This window comes from Mastigoproctus giganteus, chromosome 2, assembly GCF_048544385.1.
Source record: "Mastigoproctus giganteus isolate SK-2022 chromosome 2, ASM4854438v1, whole genome shotgun sequence".
Lineage (NCBI taxonomy): Eukaryota > Metazoa > Arthropoda > Arachnida > Uropygi > Thelyphonidae > Mastigoproctus > Mastigoproctus giganteus.
Genome location: NC_143576.1, coordinates 182038563 through 182065582, shown reverse-complemented (window position 1 = coordinate 182065582; position 27020 = coordinate 182038563). Strand labels below are relative to the sequence as shown.

The 27020-nt window shown below is 37.0% G+C and overlaps 1 protein-coding gene across 1 annotated transcript in view; it reads left to right on the top strand.

Annotated features, from left to right (window-relative positions):
* LOC150089812 (calmodulin-like protein 4) overlaps window positions 1–24874 on the top strand; it is a 35000-nt gene extending 10126 nt beyond the window's left edge. Inside the window, exons 3-5 of the mRNA XM_090368831.1 lie at window positions 4122–4253; window positions 7021–7203; window positions 24772–24874. Coding sequence (XP_090224957.1) covers window positions 4122–4253; window positions 7021–7203; window positions 24772–24872 — 416 coding nt within the window. The 3' untranslated portion in view covers window positions 24873–24874. The remainder of the gene's footprint in view (window positions 1–4121; window positions 4254–7020; window positions 7204–24771) is intronic.
* The last annotated feature ends 2146 nt before the right edge of the window (window positions 24875–27020 follow it).

The window sequence follows — 27020 nt, the reverse complement described above, 5'->3', positions numbered from 1 at the left end:
TGAACCTCAACTTTGTGGAAGAAATTTTATATTACAACAAAATGACCCAAAGCAGGGACTTCCTGGCAACTAAACAAGAGGGGTATTGCAAATTATGATGTGGCCATCCCAATCACCTGATTTAAACTCAATAGAGCTTTTGTGGGATCATTTTTTGTTGCCACAGCACACTTTTAAAGACACTAAAATTTTGCGGCACACTACACATTACAGTTTACTATGCTCATATATTCACAACCAGGAAGTTATTTCTGTTGAGTGTATTTAATAATACACTTATTATTTGTTTAAAATGATTTTAATATCTCTTTTTTGAACATACATGAAATTTAAAAGAAAATATGTAAAAAAATTAACATAATTATATAAACACAAACAAAAATAAAATTTTATTTTTATTATAAAACTTGAATTTATTCATTATTTTTTTTAATTTGCATTTTCCACAGCACACGTGAAGCATACTTGTGGCACACAGGTTGAGAAACACTGATCTAGGCCATCAAGTCCGTGAAGTCTGCCCATCTTCACAAAATTTATGGGAAACCATAAATTAATTAAAAATTAATTTATTAAATTAAAATGATTTGGTAATTAAAATTAAATTAACGTTAATTAAAATGAATCGCCACATCTGTAAGGCAGTGATAAAATCTTGTGGAGGATATTTTGGTTAAAAATCAGTATAGTTAATATTGATTAATATATTTTCCTGTAAATTTTTCAATTCTTAATCTACTTAACAATTCAGTTTTCAATTCTTAATCTTAAACTACTTTGTAGTTTGTTGCTTTTTTATATTAAGCCTTACATTGTAATAGCTACTCTCAAAAAAATTTATGTAAACTGTTGTTAGACGCTGTGATCAAAACTTTTAAGTGGAAGTTCATGTGAGGAGAAAGCTCTTGCTTACTACGAAGTTGCACGGGTGAATTTGAAAAATGAATTAACCTGGTGAAGGTTTAACACCAGAACAAATCTATAATGCAGATGAAACGTCTTTATTCTAAAAGTTTTCACCAAAGAAAACCGAAGTAATACTTAATGAATCAGTAGCAGCAGGGTTCAGGGACTCAAAGAAAAGGATTATGGTTCTCATGGTTTACAATGTAGCTAGCATCCAAAAGTGGATCTTTTATGGGGTTTCATTGAATGGTTCAAAAATAAAATAACTTTGTTCCTGAAACCAGGGCTCAGTGACATCCATAGGACTACTTGATAACTGCAAAATTATCTTATCTATAATAGTGGTCATTTATTTGTTCCCAACTTTTAGATCAAGATATTTTTTGTACATTCAAGTGTATCAAGGATGATTTTTTTGTAGAAAATGTTCAACCCTTGCAACTAAAGTATGGGACTACAGAAATTTCAGAAATCGCTTAATATTGATGATGTAGTTTGGATTGCACAGGTTCTATTACCCATTTATCAAAATATTTTTAGTTGTTTATATGTCTGGCATACAGTAACTAAAAATATTTTGATAAATATACATTTATCAAGGATGATTAGTATCTGCTTTAGCAGATACTAATCATCCTATCTATCAAACTATCTGCTAAAGTAGATACTCCTTTTTCTCTTTCAGACTTAAAGCAGATGTAGTATCTGCTTTAAGTCCGAAAGAGAAAAAGGAGATAGTATCTACTAGATATGCATCAGGCTGACAGAGGAATTAATTTAAGGAATGGAGCAAAAATCTTTATTAGTGATTATTTTTAGTGGTTAAAATAAGATGTTTATTAAAGAAAAACCCAAATATATGAAGGAAATGTTTGCAAAGCTGAACTGGAAAAATTTTAATCAAATTTGCACCAAATAATTGAACTCGAATGTCCACAACCTGTGCTTATACGCCAATCATAACCTCAAATGTCAAATCTTCAGCATGATTGCCCGCCCTCAATTCTAATAACTTCCATCTCGTGTTTTTTTTTTTTTTTTTTTTTTTTAATGTTATAGATATGCATGGTCTTGCAGCTGCACTTCCTCTCTTACAACCAGACATGTTTCCACTTTGATTTTTTATTTTAAAGAACAAATTTATAAAAAATTCTAAGGCTCAATATTAAAGCGGACAATAAACCTCAATAGTGTAGCACTGATAATTATAAACATAGTATTCAACTTCACAAATGGAGTTTTAAAATAAATTCATTTTTAAGTGAAGAACCACTATTGCATGCAACATTGTGTAGAGAATGAGCATATTAGCATTAGGCATATAATGCAAGAAAGCAAGCTTATACATCATCAGCCAAAAGTAAAAAAAAAAAAAAAAAAAACCTTCCCATTTCACACTAATCCAGTCACTCCAAATGTTTGTCTAGTTCAGCCTTAAATTTATTTAAGCTATCAACTTCCACAACAAAAGATGGAAGTCTGTTCCACCAATCAACTACCTGCTGGCTAAAGGCAAACTTCCGCACATCTATTCTACAACTGTCTTTCCTCAATTTGAATCCGTGCCCCCTCAGGTTCTTAATCTGAGCAAGCAGAAGTATCCCATCAGCATTGAGCCTGCTCAAACCATTCAAAGCCTTAAACACCTCGATCAGGACATCTCGCAGGTGCCTAGTCTCCAGATGCTGCAACTTGCAGAACTTAAGCCTTTCTTTGTAAAGCACACCCCTTTGTTCCTCTCACCAATCTTGTTGCCCTTCTCTGTATTCGTTCTAGCAACTGTACATCCTTAAAATGAGGCTTCCAGACCTGTATACAGTACCCAAGGTGTGGTCTCACCATTGTCTTATACAAAGGGATAATTACCTCCTTGTTTCTGCTAGCAAAATTCCTGTATATCATTGACTAGACACCATGAGCTACTCTTGCAGACCATCTGCAATGCTCAGAAAACTTCATATCTACCTGCACAATTACCCTCAGGTCCTTTTCATTCTCTGCCACTGTCAGTGTAGTACCACACAGTTGGTACATTTCTCTTGGGTTACTGCTACCCATGTGGAGTACTTTGCATTTGTCAATGTTAAACTTCAGTTGCCACTTCTCAGCCCATCTACCTAACTTTCCTAGATCCTGTTGCAGTAGCATACTGTGTTTACTGTCATTAACAACCCTGCAAACCTTTGTATCGTCTGCAAACTTGGACATTAAGCCTGATATACCTTCATCAATATCATTGATAAATACACAAAACAACAATGGGCCCAGCACTGAACCCTGGGGGACTCCGCTAATAACATTAGTCCACGATGAGCAGTGTCCATTTATTACCACTCTCTGTCATCTCCCACTCAACCGTCCCTTTATCTATTGCAGTAACTTGCCCTTAATACCATACTGCTCCAATTTGTACAGCAGTCTTCCATGTGCAACAGTATCAAAAGCTTTACTGAAGTCGATATTCAAATTTTCCTAAATCAAACTGTCATAAATCAAGGGCCCACTGTTATTACTAAGCAAAAATTCAACTAGTTGGGCATGTTGATCTGAGAAAGAGATTTAAGGGCTTGAAAATAAAATTCAAAGCTGTGTCATGCCCATTTATATACATTTGAACTGGCTGGGTTCAAGATTATATACAGGTTATTGTAATGCATTGGAAATGCTGAAAGCATACATGCAGCCACATCTAGTGTAGCACTTGCAAAATCATCTTCAAGAGCATGTTAATATCTGGTGGGTGAGAAAGTACCAGATTTCAGAATGAATAGCAATGCTGCATAGTAGATATTTTGTTATGCACAAAGACCTTAACTTCCTCCCATAAGTAGTACATTGACTATGATCACTGTTCTTGCACACCACATGGAAAATGTTTGGCTTGAACTCTATCAAGATAGGAGGAATTTTTATTTATTTATTTTTTTTATGGCTGAATTAATTGGTCTCAGACAAGGATTGAAAATTTTGCCCCTTCTCCCAGCAACTTTTTTTTTTTTTTTTTTCATTCTGCAAAGCAGGAAAACTGACCACAGAATACTCTCAATTTATAGATGCAGTGTGCTATCGATGTCTTATGGTTATTAAAATCGTGTGTGTGTGTAAATTATTAACATATTTATATGAAGGGTTATGTTTAATGGATTCCAATGTTCATTCCAAATATTTATATGCAGTATTTACTATAACCGTGTTTGTTCTTAATATTCTTTCAGAATTTCGAGACTGCTTTTATTTGAATGCCCGAAGTGGACAAATCCGTACTCTTGATGAGCTTACAGTTATTATGAGGTCTCTTGGTATGAGTCCGACTATTACAGAGCTGAAGAAGTATTTTAAGGAAAAAAGTATGTTCATTTAAAATGATTTTATATATATTTTTTGTTTTCTTATAGAAAGCTAATTTATATTATAATATATTCTATTTTCATTGTGGTAATAATCTTTATTACTAATTATAACCTATGAGAAAAATTTAGAACACTAAATTTAGTTTGGGATTCTTTGCACAATCTGAAAGCAGCAACTAAAAATGAATTTAATTTCTTATTTTGATCCAGCTGATATGTCATTTCGTATCAGCAAATGACATAAACTGACCATTGTTATGCAGTAATATGGAAACTGAAAGGTTATGATGTTCTCAGTTTAAAAATAATGATATGCTAAAATATATAAATTACTTTATTATTATTATTTTCATTTTTTATTTTGTATAGTTTGATTAACCTCATTTTGTTGGTTTAACATTTATAACTTATCTTCAAGTTAATATGTGAAAAGTGTATTTAAAAGACATTTATTCTGTCTTGTGTTACCTTTAGATCAACTTCATGAGGCCTAAAATTATACTACTTAAAATATACGAAAATTTTATTTTGTTTCTCATTACCATTACCTAAAGTGCACCTGGTTGGAATCGTTAAATATAAAATGCTCGGATGCCTCTTTGAACAGGAACAGTGGTTGCCAAGTTAACCCCATCACAGAGGCAGTAATTCTATCCATAGACAAATGCTGGCCACGTCACCACCATATGTTACAGCCACAAACATCAACAAACAATTAACCATGCGCCTCATGCACCATCCTGGCAGTGCACATCTCTATTCCAACTGCCATTCATGTATTCAATCTGAAGAAGGCTGCCTCCCAGCCGAAAGCTTATTAATTGTAATTCTAGTTTAGTTTGCTCTGAGAAACAAAATAAAATTTTCGTAATGAATCCAGAGCACGTAGGCCTTTTTTACCACTTAAAATATGTTGAATTATTGTAATAACTAAATATCATTGGATAAGAGAACTTATGTTATTTACGGGGATTGGTATGTACGCAATGTCTCTTTGGCCGTAAAAGTATAAAGACAACAAATACAAAATTGAAATTTATATAATTAATTAAACAAATCATTGGGAAGCATGTGTACATTATTATTTCTGTCCACCTTGTTTGGCGCCTCCATGGCCAGGTGGGAAGGAGCAGCAGTGCGTAACGCATGCTTCTTGATTAGACCGGGGTTCGATCCCGTCACCACCAAATACGGGGATGCGGAAAGATCAGGGAATGATCACCGCATATTCCCGGAGCAATATGGCCTTAGTTGCTAATGCTCCTAAAAACCAGATAACAAACAAACAAACAAACAAACCACCTTGTTTATCAGTACATAAAAGGATTGCTCCACTGTTGAAGACAGCCTCATTTTTAATTTTCAAATCACTCAAAAAGTGTTTGCTTTTCGTATGTCCAAATAAAAGAAAATCAGATGGATCCAAGTTTGGGCTGTGTGCAGGATGAAGCAAAACTCTAGGTCTGCAATTTTCACCTGAGTCATATGGGCAGCATTTGTTTGGAGTTATGTTGTAATGGAATTTGTTATCCATTTAGAACTTTCCTGTTTTTTAGTTTTATAGTCCAGTCAAGCTTAAGTATTTGGCAGTATCTTTCCTTATTTATAGTCTGATCCTACCCTAAAAAAAGCAACCAAAATTGGACCTTCTCTGTTCTTAAACATTTTGACCATCATTTTTTTCAATGATTGGCACTTTGAGGTTTTTTCCCACTGTAGGTGATGGATATGTCCATCGCCTACAGTGGGATTATAACCCTTATTCTAAATATGTTTAGAATAAGGGTTATAATGGAAGCTCCAGGTCTCATCATCTGTTATCAGGCTTTAAAAAAATATCTACTTGAAAGTTATTGTACTGATGAAACAGATCTCTTTCGAGAAAAATTAATTTCTTTTAGTAACATCTTGGGTACTCATTTGACATTTTTCCTGTAATCTAATGGGTTTAAAATTGTTCATATTTTAGGTTTTGCCATCTCAGGCGAGTGCTGGTCTACCGGATTTTGATGTCTTCATTTTTGTGGATGATGAGCTCTTCACTGTAAAGTACAAATGATTGAAGGCTTCATAGAGGCTAACCCTAACAGATGAGAGCAACAGAGATGATGACAGTGAGCACATTATGCCTGTACCAAAGAAAACCAAAGTCATAGATACCTTGGACAAACTCGAGCACTGCATTTCTTCTCTTCTCTTTTCTTGATGTATCTGATAGTGTGTTTTCTTTGGTAGAAAATACCATAATTGCAACTGCTATAATGCAGTTTGAATAAAAAATCGGTTATATCCACTAAAATATTAATGAAATATGAAAAATAACCTCCAAAGGGGTCGGTCTCTCTCTCTCTCTCTCTCTCTCTCTCTCTCTCTCTCTCTCTCTCTCTCTCTCTCTCTCTCTCTCTCTCTCTCTCTCTCTCTCTCCCCCCCCCCCCAGACTGCCAAAATGAGCACTATAACAGGAGCTTACTGTATTTGAAACAAAGCTAATAGCCTATGGTCCAGAGTTCTCCATTGTTATAAATCAGTTATGTCAGATTTAAAATTATATAAATTATTGGTTCATATTATCATAGCAATTTGTGTTAAACATAAAGTAAAACCTGTATAATGACATATGGGACAGACTTCAAAACTTTCTCTAACAATAAAATATTTTCATTAATATTTTTGCTTTTGGTTCCTTATTTATTTAAGAAATGCACATTACAGAGCGAGTTCTGCTTGTTTATTCACTATGAACTTTTTTTTTTTTTTTTTTTAGATGGGAAGATAGCGTTTGCTGATTTTTTAGAAATAATGCATAATCATAGTCAAAAGGAAAATATTCCTCAAGAAATTCTGAAAGCTTTTCATGCCAGTGATAAGGCCAAAACTGGTCAAATTCCAGCAAGAGAACTTCGGCATATACTTTTGAAATGGGGAGAAAAATTAAGCCCTAAGGAAGGTAGGGATAGTAGTATGTTAGTCTAATTATTGATTCAAAAAATTATTAATTTCATATAAAATTTATTATGTGGCAAGTTACGAAACGTATTAAATAATTAAATTTTTTTATGTATGGCAAATTAAAAATCTATAATTAAAATCTTATGGCATTTCCCCGATTAGTAAGGCCCAAGCTCATTTACATCAGGCACGAGGAATCCAGTGTTTGTGACTGGATTCTACTTACAAAAGTTTTTGATAGTATACAAAAATAGAAAGGAACAGGGGGAGGCTGAAGGAAAGGCTGATAGCTATGTATGGGAAATTTTTTACCTAAGTACTTCGTTAGTACTCAGGTTTTTCTTTTTTCATTGTTAACATAGGATTTTATCTATATTTGCATTGTGACTCAGCTATTTTCAACTGATATACAGTTGGCAACACTGATGCTGATGTGATTGCCATTCTAGTTCGAGGCATCACACAGTTTGGTCACACATAATGTTTACTTCAAAGTAATTCAGAGTTTAGCTGTGCCTGCATCTGCCAGTCATATTACAGGCGCACTATAGCCCCGGCAGCTTATGCACTCCTAAACCCCCATAACACACACGTGCCTTCATATTACATTTGAGTGTCATATTTGTTTTGTTCTGTGCATTATTTTGTGCCTTGTTTGAGCACAAACAAGACACAAAATGGTGCCCCTCCTCATTTTTTTTCTGGATCTGCCACTGTCAGACTGTATATATTTACCTCTGGGTCTTTTTCATTCTCTGTCATCTTGAGTGTGGTGACACCCAGTTGTTAAGCTATTCTGGGGTTGCAAAATCATCTTAAAGAGCATGTTAATGTTTTCACATTTCATCCCTAGTTTTTTTAGATCTTGTTAGTAGTACAACCTCAAGGGATTCCACTAATAATATTATTCCACCAAGAGCATTTATCGTTAATAACCATTCTCTGTCTCCTGCCCCTCAGCTATCCCTCTAACCTAGCAGTAACTAGCCCTTAATGCCACACTGCACCTTTTTCTATAGCATTCATTCTTGTTCTTGTAGAAATGTGTCAAAAGCTTTACTGAAATCTAAGTTCATAACATTTAAATTTTTTTTACATCCATTTCCTTTGTTTCTGCATCATAGTAACTAATCAGATTGATCAAACGAGCCCCTTAAAAAATCCATGCTCCAATTTTTATATAACTGCATTACTATTAATACAATTGTTCTTTAACCATATTCCATTATTTTCCTCACAACATATGTCAGGCTTATAGTTCTGTAATTACTTATATTGCCCTCTGTGAATAGTAGAAACATTTGCATATCTCCAGCCTGTAAATACCACCCCGGAATCCAAGGATACTCTTATAAATAGGGCTAAACATGTACTTACCTATTTTGCTGCTTCTTTTAATATAATCGGATAGATTCCATTAGTTCTAGTGGTCTCATTTACTTTAACTTCAGGAATTTCTCTTCCACTTATTACTCAGTTATCATAGAATTATTTATCTCCCAGTATTTTATATGCTTATGATATCCCTACTTTCCTATACTTCTTCATGCATGATTGTAGTTGCAAAATATTTATTTAGTTTGTCAACAGGATTGTTGATAGTTATGCTATATATATACAGGGTGATTCACTACCAGTGCGACAAACTTGCAGGAGGTGTAGGGGGCACAAAGACGAATCGGAATCACATAGCATTGCAGGGTCCAAAATGCCTTCGTCATGCGGTAGAGGACGTTGAACGGGAGGTCACGTGAACAACGATCCCGCTGGAAGTCAGCATTTGCGAACCGGTTCCCGAGTCAGTAGGCTGGATGAGTATTCAAACGTTGAACTGGCCGACATGCACCTCGCGTATGGAGCTGCAGACTGTAACGGGCGCGCCGCTCTGTGCTTGTACCAAGAACGTTTCCCACACAGGTGTGCTCCTCATCATACGATTTTCGCACGTGTGCACAGAAGGTTACGTGAGACTGGTTGTTTCACGATTCATGGTACCTCGCGTGAAACAACCAGTCTTGTGAGACTGGTTGTTTCACGAGAGGTACCATGAATCGAGACCGAATGACGAGGATGCCAGACAATGAGGAGAATGTCCTACGTCTTGCAGAAGGCAATCAGAGTACGAGTACTTGAGCGATAGGCCAACGATTGGGTATTTCCTAATCCACTGTATGGAGGATACTGTCAACAAACCAAATGAGTTCATACCATCTGCAACGCATCCAATCATTGGAGCCTGCGGATTATCCACTCCGGAGGACTTTTGCTACTTGGTTTCTTCAACAGAAACTGTTCGCAAATGCTGACTTCCAGCAGGATTGCTGTTCATGTGACCTCCCGTTCAACATCCTCGACCGCATGACAAAGGCATTTCAGATCCTGCAATGCTATGTGATTCCGATTCGTCTTTGTGCCCCCTACACCTCCTGCAAGTTTGTCGCACTGGTAGTGAATCACCCTGTGTATATATATATATATATATATATATATAAACCCATGCACGCACACACTCCATGATCACTGAATTGTGACCACCCCATCTGTAATGGACTATGCCACATAACTCGCAGTATAAAAAGCCGAACAGCTTTGCACGCTAGAGCAGTGGTAATTTGCATCTGGTCGTGCAAGTCAGAGCGATAAAGTAGCAGTTATGGGTTGTATTAAAGATATTACAGAGTTTCAAAAGGACATGATTGTGGGATCTCATGTGTCGGGGTGCTTCCATATCATAAATGGCATGTCTTATCAGTTGCTCGTAGCTCGCTGTGGTTAAGGTGTACAAAGAATGGTGTCAAATCACCTCCTGCCAACAGAACTTCCATTTAAGCAACAGAACCTTCAATGCGCCACCCAGGCAATTGCCTATCTGCACCAGAGTCTTTTAACTTTTGTAATACATTTATATTTATGTGACTTATCATCACTTTAATTGTTACTCAGCCAAAATTGTTCTAAGCATTTCTGTTGATTAAAGGATTCTTAAAATTGGTCTTTAGCCTGTGGTCACACAGAGATAAGTGAATATCCTGTGTGACCACAGTTTCCGCCCCTTCCTCGAGGAGGAAGACCTCTACACGTTTGGCGGTAAAATTCAGCTTAACTCTTTAAAACCTTAAAACTGTAGTCTCACACTGAGTCTCTTTCCAAGTGCAGCACTGTTTCAATCATAATCAGTTCTTCTCCGGCTTAGGGACATAGCCTTTTCATACTCAGGGCAAGTATGGTCTACTGCAGTATGTTCAGCTGTTATTTTCCTACGTTTGCAGTTTATGCAACAAGGTGGTCTTTCTTTATTAGCACAATCTTTATATGAATGGCCTTCAATAGAACAGAATCCGCAGCTCGCTCTCGTTTTGCAGAACTTGGCTATATGGCCAAAGGCCATACATCTGTAACATTGTGTCACCATTACAATATCTCGAACTCGGCAAGCAGACCAATTTACGAACACTTTCCCTTTGCTAATTAGCTGTTTATGGACGGGACCTGCTATCTGCAATATCCAATTGTTTAGTTTCTTATTCTTTGCTTTATTTACTGATATTACGTTAAAGCTTTCTTGGAATACATTTTGGTCCACGCCATAATCCTTCAAGTTCTTTATCCACAATTGTTCTTTTAACTCTTCTTTATTTACATCTAATTCCACATCAAAGATCAGAATCTTGGGATCTTGCTTCTTTACTTTTTCCACGCACAATTTCAGTTCTTTAAACTTTGGACAATCTTTGAGCAAGTCTATGTCCTTCTCTGATTCTGCTTCAAGGATGATCTTGTTATCCCGTGCAGTTCTTAAGTTTTGTACCCTGATTTTCTGTAACTCTGGTCTTACTTTTTTTATCAGATCTTCTTTGATATCTTCACTGCACTTATGTTCACTATTCTTCGTAGTAATAACTACCACTTTTGGTTTAACACACTTTTCTTTTAATACAGTAGCATATTCCCTTTTTTGCTCCTTTTGAATGTCTCTCTTTTCAGCTTTTAAAACATGTATATCTATTTCCATCTTTACTATAATCATTTCTAGATCATCCCAGATGTTCATTATTTTGGTTGCCACATTGCCTGTAACCCGATGTTCCCTTTGCAGTAGGAGAGCCCTCAATCTCCCTCGTGCCTCTGCAACTTTTTCCAATCCTGTTACCATTGGTCTTTGTTCCGAACTGCTTGCCATAGAATTTAACAACTTTTTCATATTATGAATCATCTCTAGTTTCTTTTCTGGTGTCCATCTATCCTGCTTTTCCCTTTTACCACCTATATCACGAGATTCCACAGTACTATCAGTTCTTCCACTTACTTCTTCTAGATCTACATCTTCCATTTCTTCCTGAGTCTCGGATTCTTCACTCTCAAGATCACTCTCTTCTTCCAACATCATCTCTGCTTTTTTCTTGGAAAGAGAGCCAGTGCTCGACTGTTTACTAGACATATTAAAAGGCTAAATTTGCCAACTATTTACAATTCAACTTTATACAAGGTCTTTTAGACCAACTCAACTAAATAAATTTTTAAACAAAATTCTCTCCGCTCTATCACTCAGTACCCGTTTGGCCGGCCAGGGGAATAACCCCTAGCCGCTCACCCCAGACGTCGTGAACGTAGGGCAGCTAATCAGTGCACGTCGTGCAACGGAAAACTCAATAAGCAACAAATCAATAAAGAAATTTTAATCAAAAATTTGCTAATTACGCTTCTGATAAATCACTTAGTCAATCCCCAAGATTAATCCACCCTACATAATTCTTTACAGTCCTGCCAACAGAACTGTAAAGAATTATGTAGGGTGGATTCTCATGGTGAGTGAATAGTGCAGCACATTGTACAGGCTCAATGATAGGTCACTGTGCAACAGCTGACATCACAGTACAATATGGCATATGCAAAATAATAACCCAAATGATGAAGAGCTGCACACTCTGACGTACGGAGTTCCACAGCATATGACCCAAGAGACACCCTCTCTTCATTGCCAATCATCGTCAGTGGCAAATGCTGTGGTGTTAACGCACTGATTGGACACTGGAGGACTGGAAAAGCATGTTCTGATTGGATGAGTCAAAATACCTGGTGCAACATGCCAACAGATGCCTTTGTGTGTGGCATAAGCAACACAAGTTCATGGATCCATTGTGCATGGTGCCCAGTTAGATGGTGATGGTTGCTTAATGTGGGGCATGTTTTACTGGCAAGAACTAGCACCCCTGGTGCATATGGACCAACATTTCACTGGTGAAATCTATTAGCAACTCTTAAGACACCATGTACACCCTTTCATGTTGCATTTTTTTTACAGACAAAAACAGAATCTTCTAAGATAATAATGGACCATGTCATTGAAACTGCACTGCAGGAGTGACTCAAGGAACAGAGTGAAGATATTACCCATCTTGATTGGCCTCCAAATTCACCTGACCTCAATCCAATTGAACACCTGCGGGATGTTTTAAAACAAGAAGTGAGGTGTATAGACATGCAGCCATTATCTATGCTGACACTGGAAAGCCTTTCAGGCTGCATGGCTGCAGATCCTATGGATGTCTGCAGACATCTTGTGGAGCCATGTGAATAACAGCCCAACACTCAATGAAATCTGCAGGTGGCCCAACAGATTTCATTGAGTGTATAACATATTTTGTCTAGTGGCACCAGGGGTTTCCTCCAATTATATGTATGTATGTGTGCCATACATAAATGTATGTATTTATGTGTTTGTGATTAACAATTATATTTGTGATTTATTGTAAACTTCTCTGGTCTGGTGTTGTGCTGTAAATAAACAAAAACATTTTTTTATATATAGGACTAATGTAGTTCATCCTTTTCCTTCTAGTCTAAAAGAACATAATCACAAACAGTTGCTTAGAGGTAAGTAAGGCTCCAAGAGCCTTATTTACCTCTAAGCTCAAAGGTTTTTCTGATAAACAGTCTTCTACTTTTCTTATCCAGAAACTTCTTTTAATTTGTATTAGTGACTTCAATCCAGCCAAGGTTGTATGTTGTAGGTTTTTGTGTCCCTTGATAACATATAATTTTCCTATGCATTTTTCTTTTCTGCCACTGCTCTCAATCAGTTCAACTGACATCCATCGAGGTCTAAACCTTGAACAGTATTATCTCTTAGTTGCTATAAAAACCTAAGTAGCTTCTACAGTTATCTCCCTGAACACTTCCCATATAAAATCTATAGTTGTTAAAATCGTCAGTTGGTCCCACTGAAAATAATTTAAAAACTTTCTAACACCATCGTAGGCACCTTTATGAGAGCAAAATTCATTCCCTTTACCCTTGACAGTATTTTTATTTCATGAAAAAGATTAATGATCTCACCATGTCAGTTGCCTGTCTTTTGGACCCTTTCAAGGAGCTCGATGCCTTTTTTTTTTTTTTTTTTTTTTTTCAGATGAGATCTCCATACTTGAACACAGTATTTGAAACTACACTGTTACAGTATCTTTACTACGCTGTTAGCAAATGTTGATGTCACACCTTCTTTACCTTCGTCAATGTCATTTATGAAAATCAGAAATAACAGTGGTCCAAAAACTCATCCTTGGGGAACCACACCACTCACTTTACACCAATCTGAAGAATATCCATTAATCACAACCCTGCAGCCACCCAGCAATCCACAAAAACTCATCCTTGGGGAACCACACCACTCACTTTACACCAATCTGAAGAATATCCATTAATCACAACCCTGCAGCCACCCAGCAATCCACAAAAACTCATCCTTGGGGAACCACACCGCTCACTTTACACCAATCTGAAGAATATCCATTAATCACAACCCTGCAGCCACCCAGCAATCCACCTTGGAATTTTTTCAGTAATCTTAACACTTTCCAACTTATATAGTAACCTCTCATGAGGGACTGAGTCAAATGCCTTGCTCAAATCCAAATAAACTATGTTGAAATTGTTCCCAATATCTAGTTCCTGAGTAACTCTATTAAAATAGCCTACTAAGTTAGCGAAACCATGTATATTATTCAAATGCCATATCTATCTAAATGTCTCTGAATTGCAATCTTAATCATTGCCTCAAAGATTTTCCCCAACACTGAAGTCAGACTAACCAGTCTATAGTTTGCCAGTTTTGCTTTTAGAACTGCCTTTTAGACCTCACTCACACAGCCTCTTCTCAGCGTGAAGGGTCTTATTCGGTAAAGAAAAAAAATGCAGAGTACCTGTTCGATTCATCTGCAATATTAGCTGGGTTGTCTAAGACTCTCCCACACCGTACACAAGAGTCTGATCTGATTCACTTTTTTCTTCCTTGTATTCGCATACATGAAAAATTCTTTGTCTCCATTCTTTGCTCTCTTATCCAGTGCTTTCTCATATGCAGCCTTAGAACTCTCTAACCTTATCTGTGGTACTGTTACAAATCAACTTGTAGCTGTTGCAGGCTGCAATAAAATAAATAAATAAATTTTCTGTTTATACTCCGGGATGACCAAACGGTCAGAGGAGTTCACAAATAGACAGAATACAAGAAACAGCACCGTATTCAGCAGTCACGGGCTTGAACCCCGGTCACTCAAGGCACGTGTACTTATGCACCCGCGCGCCTGACCACTAGGCTACGGCGGCTTTTCATCACTCCATAACTATCCCATGCTATCTCTTTCTGCTCTATTTGACCAGCCAGTTCTGCATTCATCCATTTCCTCATTCTGCTCCTGCAATATTTTCTTAATCATTTGTATTTGTTCATCACTTATGTGATTTTTCTTTAAACATATCCATAATTCAAGTGTATTCGCTTTCACTCTGCAATTTGCCCCATTAATAGATGCCATATAGTGCCTTACATTGTCAAAGTCCCATCTTCTGAAATTAAAATCTGTGCCTTACCTTTAAGTACTGTAACACCTTTCTTCATCTTCCACCTGATAACTGCATGATGCCTACCTGTCAATGGTTCCAGTATTTTAAACATGCTGGAAGAAATAATAATCATGTAGTTTGTTTAGAAAAATTTTTCCCCAAGGTGAATTCCCCTACTACTTATTCCAATCAATGTGATGCAGATTGAAGTCACCCATAATAAGACATTCATTCTTGTTTGCCTATTCCATCTGCATGTAGACTCTTGTCATACGCTTCACAATCTCCCAGTATGTAGATTACTCCTACTCTCATTATACCTTTGCTTCCAACTGACTTACCACACAGATTCTATGCTGGCAGACATAATTTCAGACTCAGCAAAAGCTCTATTCGAGTTCAGGCTGTTTTTGATAAGAAACATGACATCACTACCCCTTCTATCTTCCCTAAATACATTATACATTCCATGGCAGAACTTGTCATTCCAAATTTCAATGTGGCAGCTTGTTTCTGTTAGCCTTATTTTGTCAGCATTTGTTGTCCTAACCAGGAGTTCAAATTCAACCATTTTATTGACAACACATCTGGCATTACTGTAGCCACAGTTAATACTAAGTATTCTTCTATAGTTTACTACCCTTACACACTCCTTGAAGTTATTTAGGCTTGTTTCTCTATCTTTCTCATCCCACTCATTTGAAACTTGGATACTCTCAGACATCTTGCCAACATCGGCTGTTGTAGCAACAAACAAGAATTTTTGAGGTGAGTGCAAGCATTACTTTGACCATATCAGATAAATGCAGATCTATATTAGCCTTCTCTACCCAGCTAACAGTTCCCCAAATCCTTAAGGTAGCCTCAATGATACTGGCAAAAATCCTTGCACCAGCTTTGTTCAAATGAATACCATCTCTACAAAATATATTTCTTCTACCTACAAGTGCTCGCCACTCTGATAACCCCCCCCCCACCCAGAGTCTTCCCGGTTCTCTCAAGTTTTGAGTTAATGCACAATGCTTAATGCTTTCAGCATATAATCCCACCATGTCTGGGCAGAATTGCAGACAGATACACATTCTGACCTAATTTGCAGCATTTTTCAAGCATGTTTCTGTATTTATCCAACAAATGGTCAGGTTTTGTTCATTTAATATTGTTAGTTCCTACATGATAATAATGCTCTCTTACCTCCTTAAACTCTGACAATCTGTTGGTAACATCCTCAGGTGTTGCTCCTGGCAAACACACCCTGGTTCTGGTCCAAAGTGTGTTTCCTGTCTTTATTACAAAACATATTACCATTTTCCTGCCAATAGAGTCTCCCAATAAATCTAGATCACCTTCAATGAGAGTGGTATATACTTGACAGTTATTATCAGTATTGACAGTTATTATCTGGGACTTGAATCAGGGGGGTGCATCACTATACATGTCATGACAGGTTTGAGGCCCTGATGGGCTCCCAGTTACGTTTGTTTCTAGGGCAAGCACTCATTTATTATTATTATTGCTCTTATATTATTTCTCCCTGATTGGGGGTTCCACCTCGTGACGGGTATTGCTACCAAGTACACAGGGTGGCTGTTATGTCTGGTGTTACTATTGGTCGATGAACTCTCTGACTATCCTACAGGTGTTCAGGATTGCGACTTTCTGGAGTTCCTTGTAGGTGTTTTCCTGGGAGACCTATTGCTGCTAGGCTGTTATGTAGTGTCTTTGGCACCAATACCTGTGGTTGACACGATGATCGGGATGGTCATTACTTGTTGCTTATGCCACATCTCTTTGATCTCCTGTCTTAGGTTCATGTACTTCCTGATTTTTTCCCCATGGGTTTTCTGCAGGTTGCCAGTTTTGGGTACGCTATGTCAATCAGATAGGTAGCCTTTTCCTTCTTGTCCACAAGGGTTATGTCCAGTCTGTTGTGCGGGATTGTCCTATCCATTATTATGGCGCAGTCCCAGTACAGCTTGTGGGTTGGGGTCTCTAGTGCTATCTGGTGTTTGTACTTGTAGTACGGTACACTTTTTTTGGTAAACTGGTATTTCCTTGCTAGCTTCTGACGTATTATCCTGGCTATCTGGTCGTGTCTATGAGTGTACTCAGTCTGGTGATCACCTTGCATCCCGCGGTGATGTGTTGGATCGTTTCTGAGGCCAGGTGGCATCGTCGACATGTGTCATCAAACTTTCTGGGCTCCTTGGTGATGTATTTTCTATAGTTAGTTCCTGTTGTTGATTACCTGGTCTTGGATGGCGAGCATGAATCCTTCAGTCTCAGAAGAGCATCCTACTTGTGAGCCATGCATTGAAAGAAATTTTATATATGTGATCTTGATGGAGATCTTTGTAGTGTCTGCCATGGAGTGTCTTCTCTGCCCAACTTTCTAGCTTCATTTGTACCTCCTGGTTGGGGAGGGACTCCTCGTTTAGGTTGAGTGGGATATACCGCTTGTCTATCTTCCTTATAGCCTGGTGGAGTGCTGCTCTGTGTTTCTGGAAGTAATTCTTGAGGTTAACTATCGCTGTCTTTTGTTGCTCAATGAGGTCTATCAGGCCCCTTCCTCCTTCTTCCCAGGCAATTGTCAGTCTCTCTATGGCAAATTTCGGGTGGTGTTGGCGGCTCTTGGTCATCATTGTCCTTGTCCTTCTCATGATATCCCCCAGCTCGGTATTAGTCCAATCAATGACCCCGAAGGAGTATGTTAGCACTGGGACTGCATAGGTGTTTACCACTTTAACTGTGTTCCCTCCATTCAGCTTTGCTTTCAGCAGGCTTCTGAGTCTCTGATGGTACTTTCCAGTCAGACAGGCCTTAATTTCCTTGTGCTGTAACTGCTGAGCCTGCATCATCCCCAAGTATCTGTAGGCCTCTGCCGTGGCTTCGATCTCTTTACCACTCTGCATCTGGTAGTTCTGGTTGACTAATTTTCCCTGATGCAATCCGTGGGTCTTGCATTTGTCTAGACAAAATCCCATCCTAATATCATTGCTGAATTCTTTGGTGATCTGGAGTAGTTGCTGAAGGTGCTTCTCAGTTCCTGCGTAGAGCTTGATGTCATCCATGTACATCAGGTGGGTGAGGGTGTACAGGTTCTTTCTTCCTTCGTTTGTTTGTTATTTGGTTTTTAGAGCATTAGCAACTAAGGCCATATTGCTCTGGGGATATGCGGTGGTCATACCCTGACCTTTCCGCATCCTCCGTATTTGGTGGGTGCGGGCTCAAACCCCAGTCTAATCAAGAAGCGTGCGCTACGCACTCCTGCCCACCTGGCTACGGAGGCCATTTCTTCCTTCTTTGAGGTTATATCCGTGCTAGACAGAACCACAACAGGCTCAGGGCATCTCTCTGAAAGATTCCTCTCCTGATGGGGATTGCCCTGGTTGTGATGTTTTCGACCTTAATGATGGTATTCCATTTCGGCATCGTTTCTCCTAGGAAGTTTGTCACTATCGGATTGACTTTGTAGATGTTCAGCACCTCTATTAGCCAGCTATGAGGCACGGAATCGAAAGCCTTTGCAGTAATCGATGTAGGCTGTGTACATGTTGCAGTGCTTCTTGTAGGCTTGCTCCATAACTGCAGCATCCGTGGTTAATTTCTCCTTGCATCCTTTCTGCTGTTCGGCCATTATGTTCTGGCTCTCCAAGTGGTCTGATATCTTCCTGGTTATGCAGCTGGTCAGGATCTTGTACATTGTTGAGAAGCAGATGATTGGCCTATATTTCGCCGGGTTTCTTGAATCTTCATCTTTAGGCTTCAGATATGTGATTCCTTGAGTGAGAAATTTCGGGATTGTCTCTTGGTGCCTTATTGTTTGGGTGAACTGCTCCACCAGGTGCTTGTGTGTGTGCAAGTGAGTTTCTTGTACTAGTAGTTGTGGATGTGCTTATTATTATTATTAGCCATATGGTGCGAGGAAGCCTGAGGCTTACACTGCACCAACCAAAAAAAAATTTCTGAATTATCCTGAGAGAGAGAGAGAGAGAGAGAGAGAGAGAGACAACAGGAGTCAGAAGTAGAAGGGAATCACCAAGAAAGAGAAGAATGATGTGATATCCAGTTCAGGATTGCACCAGATGTGAACTCCTTGGTATTTCTTCAACGACTCAAATTCTGCTTGTAATGCACCAAGTTCTAATTTGAGATATACCCCTTACATCGGGTGCAAAAAAAAAAATTGTCACTTGACCCTTAGAGTACATGCTACGGGCTATAGGAATGATGTACTCATGACTCGCACCAGAAATTTCCACTGGGTCACGATATCCTTAGACCTTGTATTGTAAGTGGGTCTTGTAGGAACCATTATTAAAGTAAAATTTGAACTTTAGTAGAAAGATTGCAATATTTAAATTTACAATATATTGCAGAATTTAAATTACCAAAATATTGCAGAAATCAAACTGTTGACAAAACTTTACTAGAGATGTTAAATATAAGCTGCAGAATATCGGGCCAAAATATCTAAAATATTCTATAAAATTTAAATTTACAATATATTACTGGATTTAAATTAATAAACTATTACAGAAATAAAACAGCTAACAAAACTAACTGTTAGTTAGTGAAGTTAAATTTAAGCTACTAAATGGAAGTTGCAAAGTTCCCACCAAAATATTGATAACAAAGGCCTTCTGAATTAGGCTATATTAAGCTACAGCTTATAAACATTTAACTAAATACAAAAAAAAAAAAAAAAAACCTACGTGACTATATGAATTCAAACTATATATTAAATATAGTTTAGTATATTAAATTAAAAAAAAAAACTCAAAATTATTTCGAAAATTAACCTGCTGTTAAGTTTCAAGATGCGTGCCCACTGTGTAACTATCAAGTGCCGCAATGTGGTATATGTCTGCACTGGTTGACATAATCAACGAATCACAATTGGAACGAAATAAAGCAGATTATAGTAGCAAGTGCATGGAAAAGCTATGAAATGACTACAAATGTTCTTGTTGCTTATTTAGGTGGAATCAAGTGTAAATAGTGTCAAAATTCATTGCCGAAAATTGGTGAAAAGGGCATTAATTAATTTGGATGATGTAAGAGTTTGGTTAAGAGAAAATGAAGTAGCATTAGTTGAGGCATATAATGCAAGAAAGCAAGCTTATACAGCATCAGCCAAAAGTAAAAAAAAAAAAAAAACCTTCCCATTTCACACCCATCCAGTCATTCCAAATGTTTGTCTAGTTCAGCCTTAAACTTCCACAATAACAGATGGAAGTCTGTTCCAGAAATCAACTGCCTGCTGGCTAAAGACAAACGTCCACACATCTATTCTACAACTGTCTTTCCTCAATTTGAATCTATGCCCCCTCATGTTCTTAATCTGAGCAAGTGGAAGTATCCCATCAGCATTGAGCCTCCTCAAACCATTCAATATACACCTTGATCAGATCACCTCGCAGATGCCTAGTCTCCAGATGCTGCAACTTGCAGTACTTAAGCCTTTTTTTGTAAGTGTACCCCTTTGTTCCCCTCAATCTTGTTACCCTTCTCTGTACTCGTTCTAGCAACTCTACATCCTTCCTAAAATGAAGCCTCCAAGCCTGTATACAGTACTCAAGGTGTGGCCTGACCATTGCCTTATACAAAGGGATAATCACCTTCTTGTCTCTGCTAGCAAAATTCCTATATATCATTGACAAAACTCCATGACCTGCTCTGGCCACCCATCTGCACTGCTCAGAGAACTTCATATCTGACTGCACAGTTACCCCAGGTCTTTTTCATTCTCGATCTCCCTGAGTGTAGTACTGCACATTTGGTATATTTCTCTTGGGTTACTGCTACCTATATGGAGTACTTTGCATTTGTCAATGTTAAACTTCAGTTGCCACTTCTCAGCCCATCTGCCTAACTTTTCTAGATCCTGTTGCAGTAGCATACTGTCATTAACAACCTTGCCAACCTTTGTATCATCTGCAAACTTGGACATTAAGCCTGATATACCCTCATCAATATCATTGATAAATACACAAAACAGCAATGAGCCCAGTACCGAACCCTGTGGGACTCTGCTAATAACTTTAGTCCACGTAGAGCAGTGTCCATTTAGTATTAGTATTAGTAACGGCCGCATGGTGCAAGAAAGCCTATGGCTTATGCTGCACCAGCCAAAAAAAAAAAAAAAAAAAAAAATCCGAACAAAACAATGATAAAAACAAAAAAAAAAAAAAAAAAATAAATAATAATAATTAATAAATAAAAAAAATAATAAAAAATAAATAAAAAGGAAATTAAACCTATCATCCTATGCACTTCCCTTACCCGAAAGTACTATCCAGATGACCTTTGAATTTCCCCAAACTGTCGGCCTCTACCACCCATGAGGGCAACTTATTCCAGTAATTTATAACTCGCTGGCTAAAATAAAACTTCCTGCAGTCCAATCTAAACATTTCTCCCCTAACTTGAATTTATGTCCCCTAGTTCTAGCATCATTTATAATCTTGAAAATTTTGTCCTCATTCATTTTACTGATGCCTCTCAGAGCCTTAAACACCTCAATCAAATCTCCTCTAAGGTGTCTAGTTTCCAAACTCTGCAACCCACATATTCGAAGTCTTTCTTCATAAGGACGCCCTTTTGCCGATCTCACCAGGCGAGTTACCCTTCTTTGCACCCTTTCAAGAAGCTCGATGTCTTTCTTCAGGTGCGGTCTCCATACTTGAACACAGTATTCCAAGTGTGGTCTAACATAAGCCTTATATAATGGGATTATCACGTCCCTATCTCTACTTGCAAAAGTTCGATAGATCATCGATAGGACACCATGGGCCTTCCTTGCAACCTGTTTACAATGCTCAGAGAATTTCATGTCTGACCGTATCGTAACACCCAAGTCCCTTTCCTCCAGTACTGGGTTTAGTTGAACTCCACCAAGTGAATAAGTTATTTTGGGATTACTGTTTCCCAGGTGTAATACCTTACACTTTGTTGGATTAAAGCACAGCTGCCATTTTTCTGACCATTCTTGAAGTCTATCTAGGTCTCTCTGAAGAAGCTCAGCTTGACAGTGATCATTAACTACTCTACCAATTTTAACATCATCTGCAAATTTAGACATCACGCCCTCTATCCCTTCATCAATGTCGTTTATGAAAATTAAAAACAACAGTGGTCCTAATACTGATTCTTGGGGAACCCCACTTCTTACATCAACCCAATCTGAGGAATATCCATTTATCACAACCCTCTGCCTCCTGCCCTGAAGCCATCCTTCTATCCATCTAAGGATTTTCCCAGTGATTCCAACCTGTTCCAGCTTATAAAGCAACCGCTCATGTGGGACTGAGTCAAAAGCTTTGCTGAAATCTAAATAAACAATGTCGAAATTATTCCCTAAATCCAGCTCGTGAGTGACCCTTTCGAAATAGCGAACCAGATTTGTTAAACATGATTTTCCCTTTACGAAACCATGCTGAGTATCCTTGAGAATTTCAATTCGATCCAAATGATCCTGAATTCCACCCTTGATCATTGCCTCCATGATTTTCCCTACTGCTGAAGTCAGACTGACAGGTCGATAATTTCCAACTTCACTTTTAGAGCCACCCTTATGTATGGGAGATACATTTGCACTTTTCCAATCCAAGGGAATCTCCCCAGAGTCTAATGATGCTCGCATAATTAGCCTCAATGGTTCAATGCACTCGCTTGCCACCTCTCTTAAGATTATAGGGTATATCCCATCAACTCCAGGAGCTTTACTGGTCTGTAGGCTCGAAAGTTTTTTCATTAAATAATCTTGCGAAATTTCAATATCATTAATTACATATTTTTTAACTTCGCTCCCACAATTTCCCATTGCCACAAAAGGCTTTTCATTTGTAAATATCGATGCAAAATAACTGTTGAGTTCATCTGCAACGGCAGCTGGTGTATTTATTACTATCCCCTTTCCCTTACGTAAAGGTCCGATCTGGTTTGTCCTGCTCTTCTTGGCATTTATATATGTGAAGAATTCTTTATCCCCCCTCTTTGCTCTGTTTGCTAGTGATTTCTCATAAACTGCCTTTGCCTGTCGAACCTTTTCTGTGGCTCTATTACACATCACCTTGTAGCTGTTATAGGCTTCAGTACTTTTTATTGCTCTGTAACCTTTCCATGCCACCTTTTTTTGCTCAAGTAATGCGGCAACTTCACTATTCATCCAACTTGGAACCATCCTCGTGGAGTATTTTTTTAATGGTATATACGCATTCAAGGCATCTGTGATTAATGTTTTAAAAGCGTACCACAGTTCAATTGTATTCATTCTCTGCGCGATATCTACCCAGTTAATAGAGGCCATGTAGTACCTTAAGGCATCATAATTTCCTTTTCTGAAATTAAAACCCATTCCTTTGCCTTTTACTTCTGTTACCTCTCTCGTCATCATCCACCGTAGAACTCCGTGATCGCTTCCTGCTACTGGTTCCTCTACTGTCAGCCCTGTTATGTCATCTGATTCATGTGTGATGATGAGGTCTAGGATATTCTTTTCTCTAATACTTTCCCTGACATGTTGATACAAATAACAGTCATCTAGTTGATTTAAAAATTTTGTTCCCCATGTCGAGTTTCCTTCCCATTTACTCCAATCAATTAGAGGCAAATTGAAATCACCCATAATAAGACATTGACGCTTACTTGCCCATTCCATTTGCATGTAGAGGCTTTTGTCATAATTGTCACAATCACCTGGTCTGTAGATTACTCCTACTCGCATTATACCTTTGTTTCCAACTATCTCACACCATACAGACTCTATACTAGCATGCGAAATGTCTGAATCCGGGAAAGCTATCGTCGCACTCAGGCTGCTTCTGATAAGAAGCATTACCCCACCACCCCTTAAATTATCATTGATAAATACACAAAACAGCAATGAGCCCAGTACCGAACCCTGTGGGACTCTGCTAATAACTTTAGTCCACGTAGAGCAGTGTCCATTTATTACCAGTCTCTGCTGTCTCCCACTCAACCATCCTTTTATCCATTTCAGTAACTTGTCCTTAATGCCACACCACTCTGATTAATATAATTAAATAGCAACAGCCTTTCAAGGGGAAAAAAATTATAGGTGAAACAAAGAAAAAGAATAATGTAAAGAAGAAAAATGTTAAATTACACAGTCAGAAGTTGCCTTGATTCTCTTATAAAATTTGCTAATTCTAATGAGGAATTTTAAAAACATCTCTACTAAGAGAAATGGACAATATCGTGAAATGGCAGTAGAACAAGACCTGCCTTTACTCAACAGAGCATTTCTAATTTCTTTAAAAAAGACAGTATGATTATGGAAGACCGGGTATATCCCTTAAATTATCATTGATAAATACACAAAACAGCAATGAGCCCAGTACCGAAGTTATAGTCATTATTATAATTTAAATTATAGCTATTTCAGTCCACACAGCATGGAAATTAACCTTTGGCCCAAGTAGTCAGTGTTCTGATTAATATAATTAATGTTTATTGTTAAAAAACGTTATTTGTGTTTTATTTTATTTGAACTCTCATTTCATTTGGTTTTAAATATAAACATTTTCATAAAATTCTTTCTCATTTTGTCATATTTATGTCCTAATATCATCTATATTAATATATGTTGCTGGATTATGAATAAATTTGCTTTTTTTTATTATTTACAAGATAAGATACTTAATTTTGAAAAGCATCTATTTTTATAAAATAACTTTATTTGTTTGTTTGTCTTTTCTAGTGGACTGCATATTTCGAGAAGCAAATGTGTCTCCTACTGGTTATGTCAGATATGCTGATTTTGTAAGAGTTGTTTGTGCTCCGGTACCTGATTATTATTAGTTTCATATTTTAAAAAACAGGACAAAAGTTCATTTCTGGTGACAGGAATTTTATAATTTAACAAGCACTAAAATAATTATAAAATAATCTATTTTTATATATAATTTTTTTATTGATGGGTAAATGCAGATGGTGTATGTTATAAGTATTATTTATTTTGTATATTTATTATTTGAATAAATTTTGCAATAATATCCATTTGTTTTTAAAAATATAATAATAAATCAGTCAAGCAATGGCATAGTGTACATATAGCAAACTGGTGCAGTGCACTGGGCCTCCAGCGAAGAAGGGGGACCCTAAACATCCCTGACATTTTTATATCAGACCAATAAAATTAATGGTGCAGGCTCTAAAATCATATTTCACACTACAGCCCCACAAGGGTTTGTCAAATAGTCTGCAAAAGAGTATTAAAAGGTTAATCAGTAGGAAGTCAACCTTTTTTTTGCACATTTCTTAATACATTTTTGAAGATCCACAGTACCCTTTATAATGTTCTCATAAGTCCTCATATCCTGATGTATTTGAAAGCTATTTATATGAAAATGTAAGAAGCATATGATTGTGGCAAGATGAGGTAACATCTACTTTAACATACTGGGGATAGGCAGCCCTTTAAAGGGCTACCTATCCCCAGTAGTATATAACTGCTGGTTTATTACCACTGCTGTATAGCATTCATAAATAAAATTCAATATCTTAACTTAAATCATTAATTAGAAATATTTACAAAAGAATTTTTAATTAATAATTACATTACAAAACTCAGAAATTTTTTTTTTTTTTTATGGAATTCTCTTTAAGCAACAATCCTCTTTTCCTGTTGTGGCAATATTGTAGATTATATGACTGCTAACTGTTGTATTATATAGTCAGATATATAATAAATCTAACATAACCTTGATGTTCCATAGGAAATATTTCATATATACAAAATGTGCGCATAAAATACAGCAGAAGTTAATTGATGAATTTATAATAGGTGTAAAGAACTGACCTGAAAAGGAGAAGAATGTTTAACTTCAGTTTCTTTTAAGTCCATCTATTAGACTTTATTTGATGACCCTGTTGGCACCACCTTCCTGTTCTGAGCAAGTTAGGATTGAATACTTAAATCCGGATATGCAGAAGAGTCAGTAAGAGAGAAAAGCTTGCAAATGATGTCTTACATTATTCTTCAAAATTTATGCAATTATTTTGCAGGATAACATGGCCATCACATTCATTACAGGGCTACTGCTCCTAAAAAGTCAAATACATCAAAAGGAGAAAACATTTTAAAAAAAACTTCCAACAGAATGGATGAATCTTGTAAAAACGAACCTGCTTGTAAGAGATAGACGTAAAAACTGTTTCCTGTTGTTGTTTATTTTTTTTTAAATTTTATTTTGCAAATATTGTATTTCCAGCATTTTTGTACAAGTTCATTTGCAAACAGTTGTTGTGAGCAGTTATTGTAAAAGTTCTTAATCGGTGGAACTGTTAATGTATCTGTCAGTTTTTTCTAATTATAATGGAAAATTTCCAAAAAATTGTCTGTTACGGTATTAATGAAAAGTCTACTTCCTTTCAGATTTCAGTCTCCAAGTTCTGATACATTTCAGATATCTGTAAAACTGTCATGTTATGTTTTACTAATGTGGATAAAGTGAATTTATTGACATGAGCTCAGTGCTGACAGTAGTAATATCTGTGTTTTCTGTAATTCATTTGTGTCCTTGTATGCTTATATAGCTTTGGAAAAATATTAAATGTAATTCTCCTAATTTGCTCTTTAAAAAAATTTGAAATTTTCAGCTTTTCTGAGGATTGATTTATTTTCTTGAATACTGTTTTTTACAAATGTAATGTGAGTTCAGACACCTAATGATCAAAATATTTTCCCACTTTATATGTGGAAAAAGTGTTACTTATTTTTATTCAAAGTATTCTATGCTACAAATTGCACAGGCCATGCAAATTCATTTTTGCAAATTTGTGTTGTTTCAGAAAAAGTGAGGTTAATTGCATTACATCAAATGCAACAGTATTATGAGATAAAACCAAGAAGTATTATTTTCAAGAATGGAGCAGAGTGAAATTCAAATCATAAGCATCATTTAAAACATTCAAGCCTATTTCAGTTTTAAAACACTGAAAATTAGG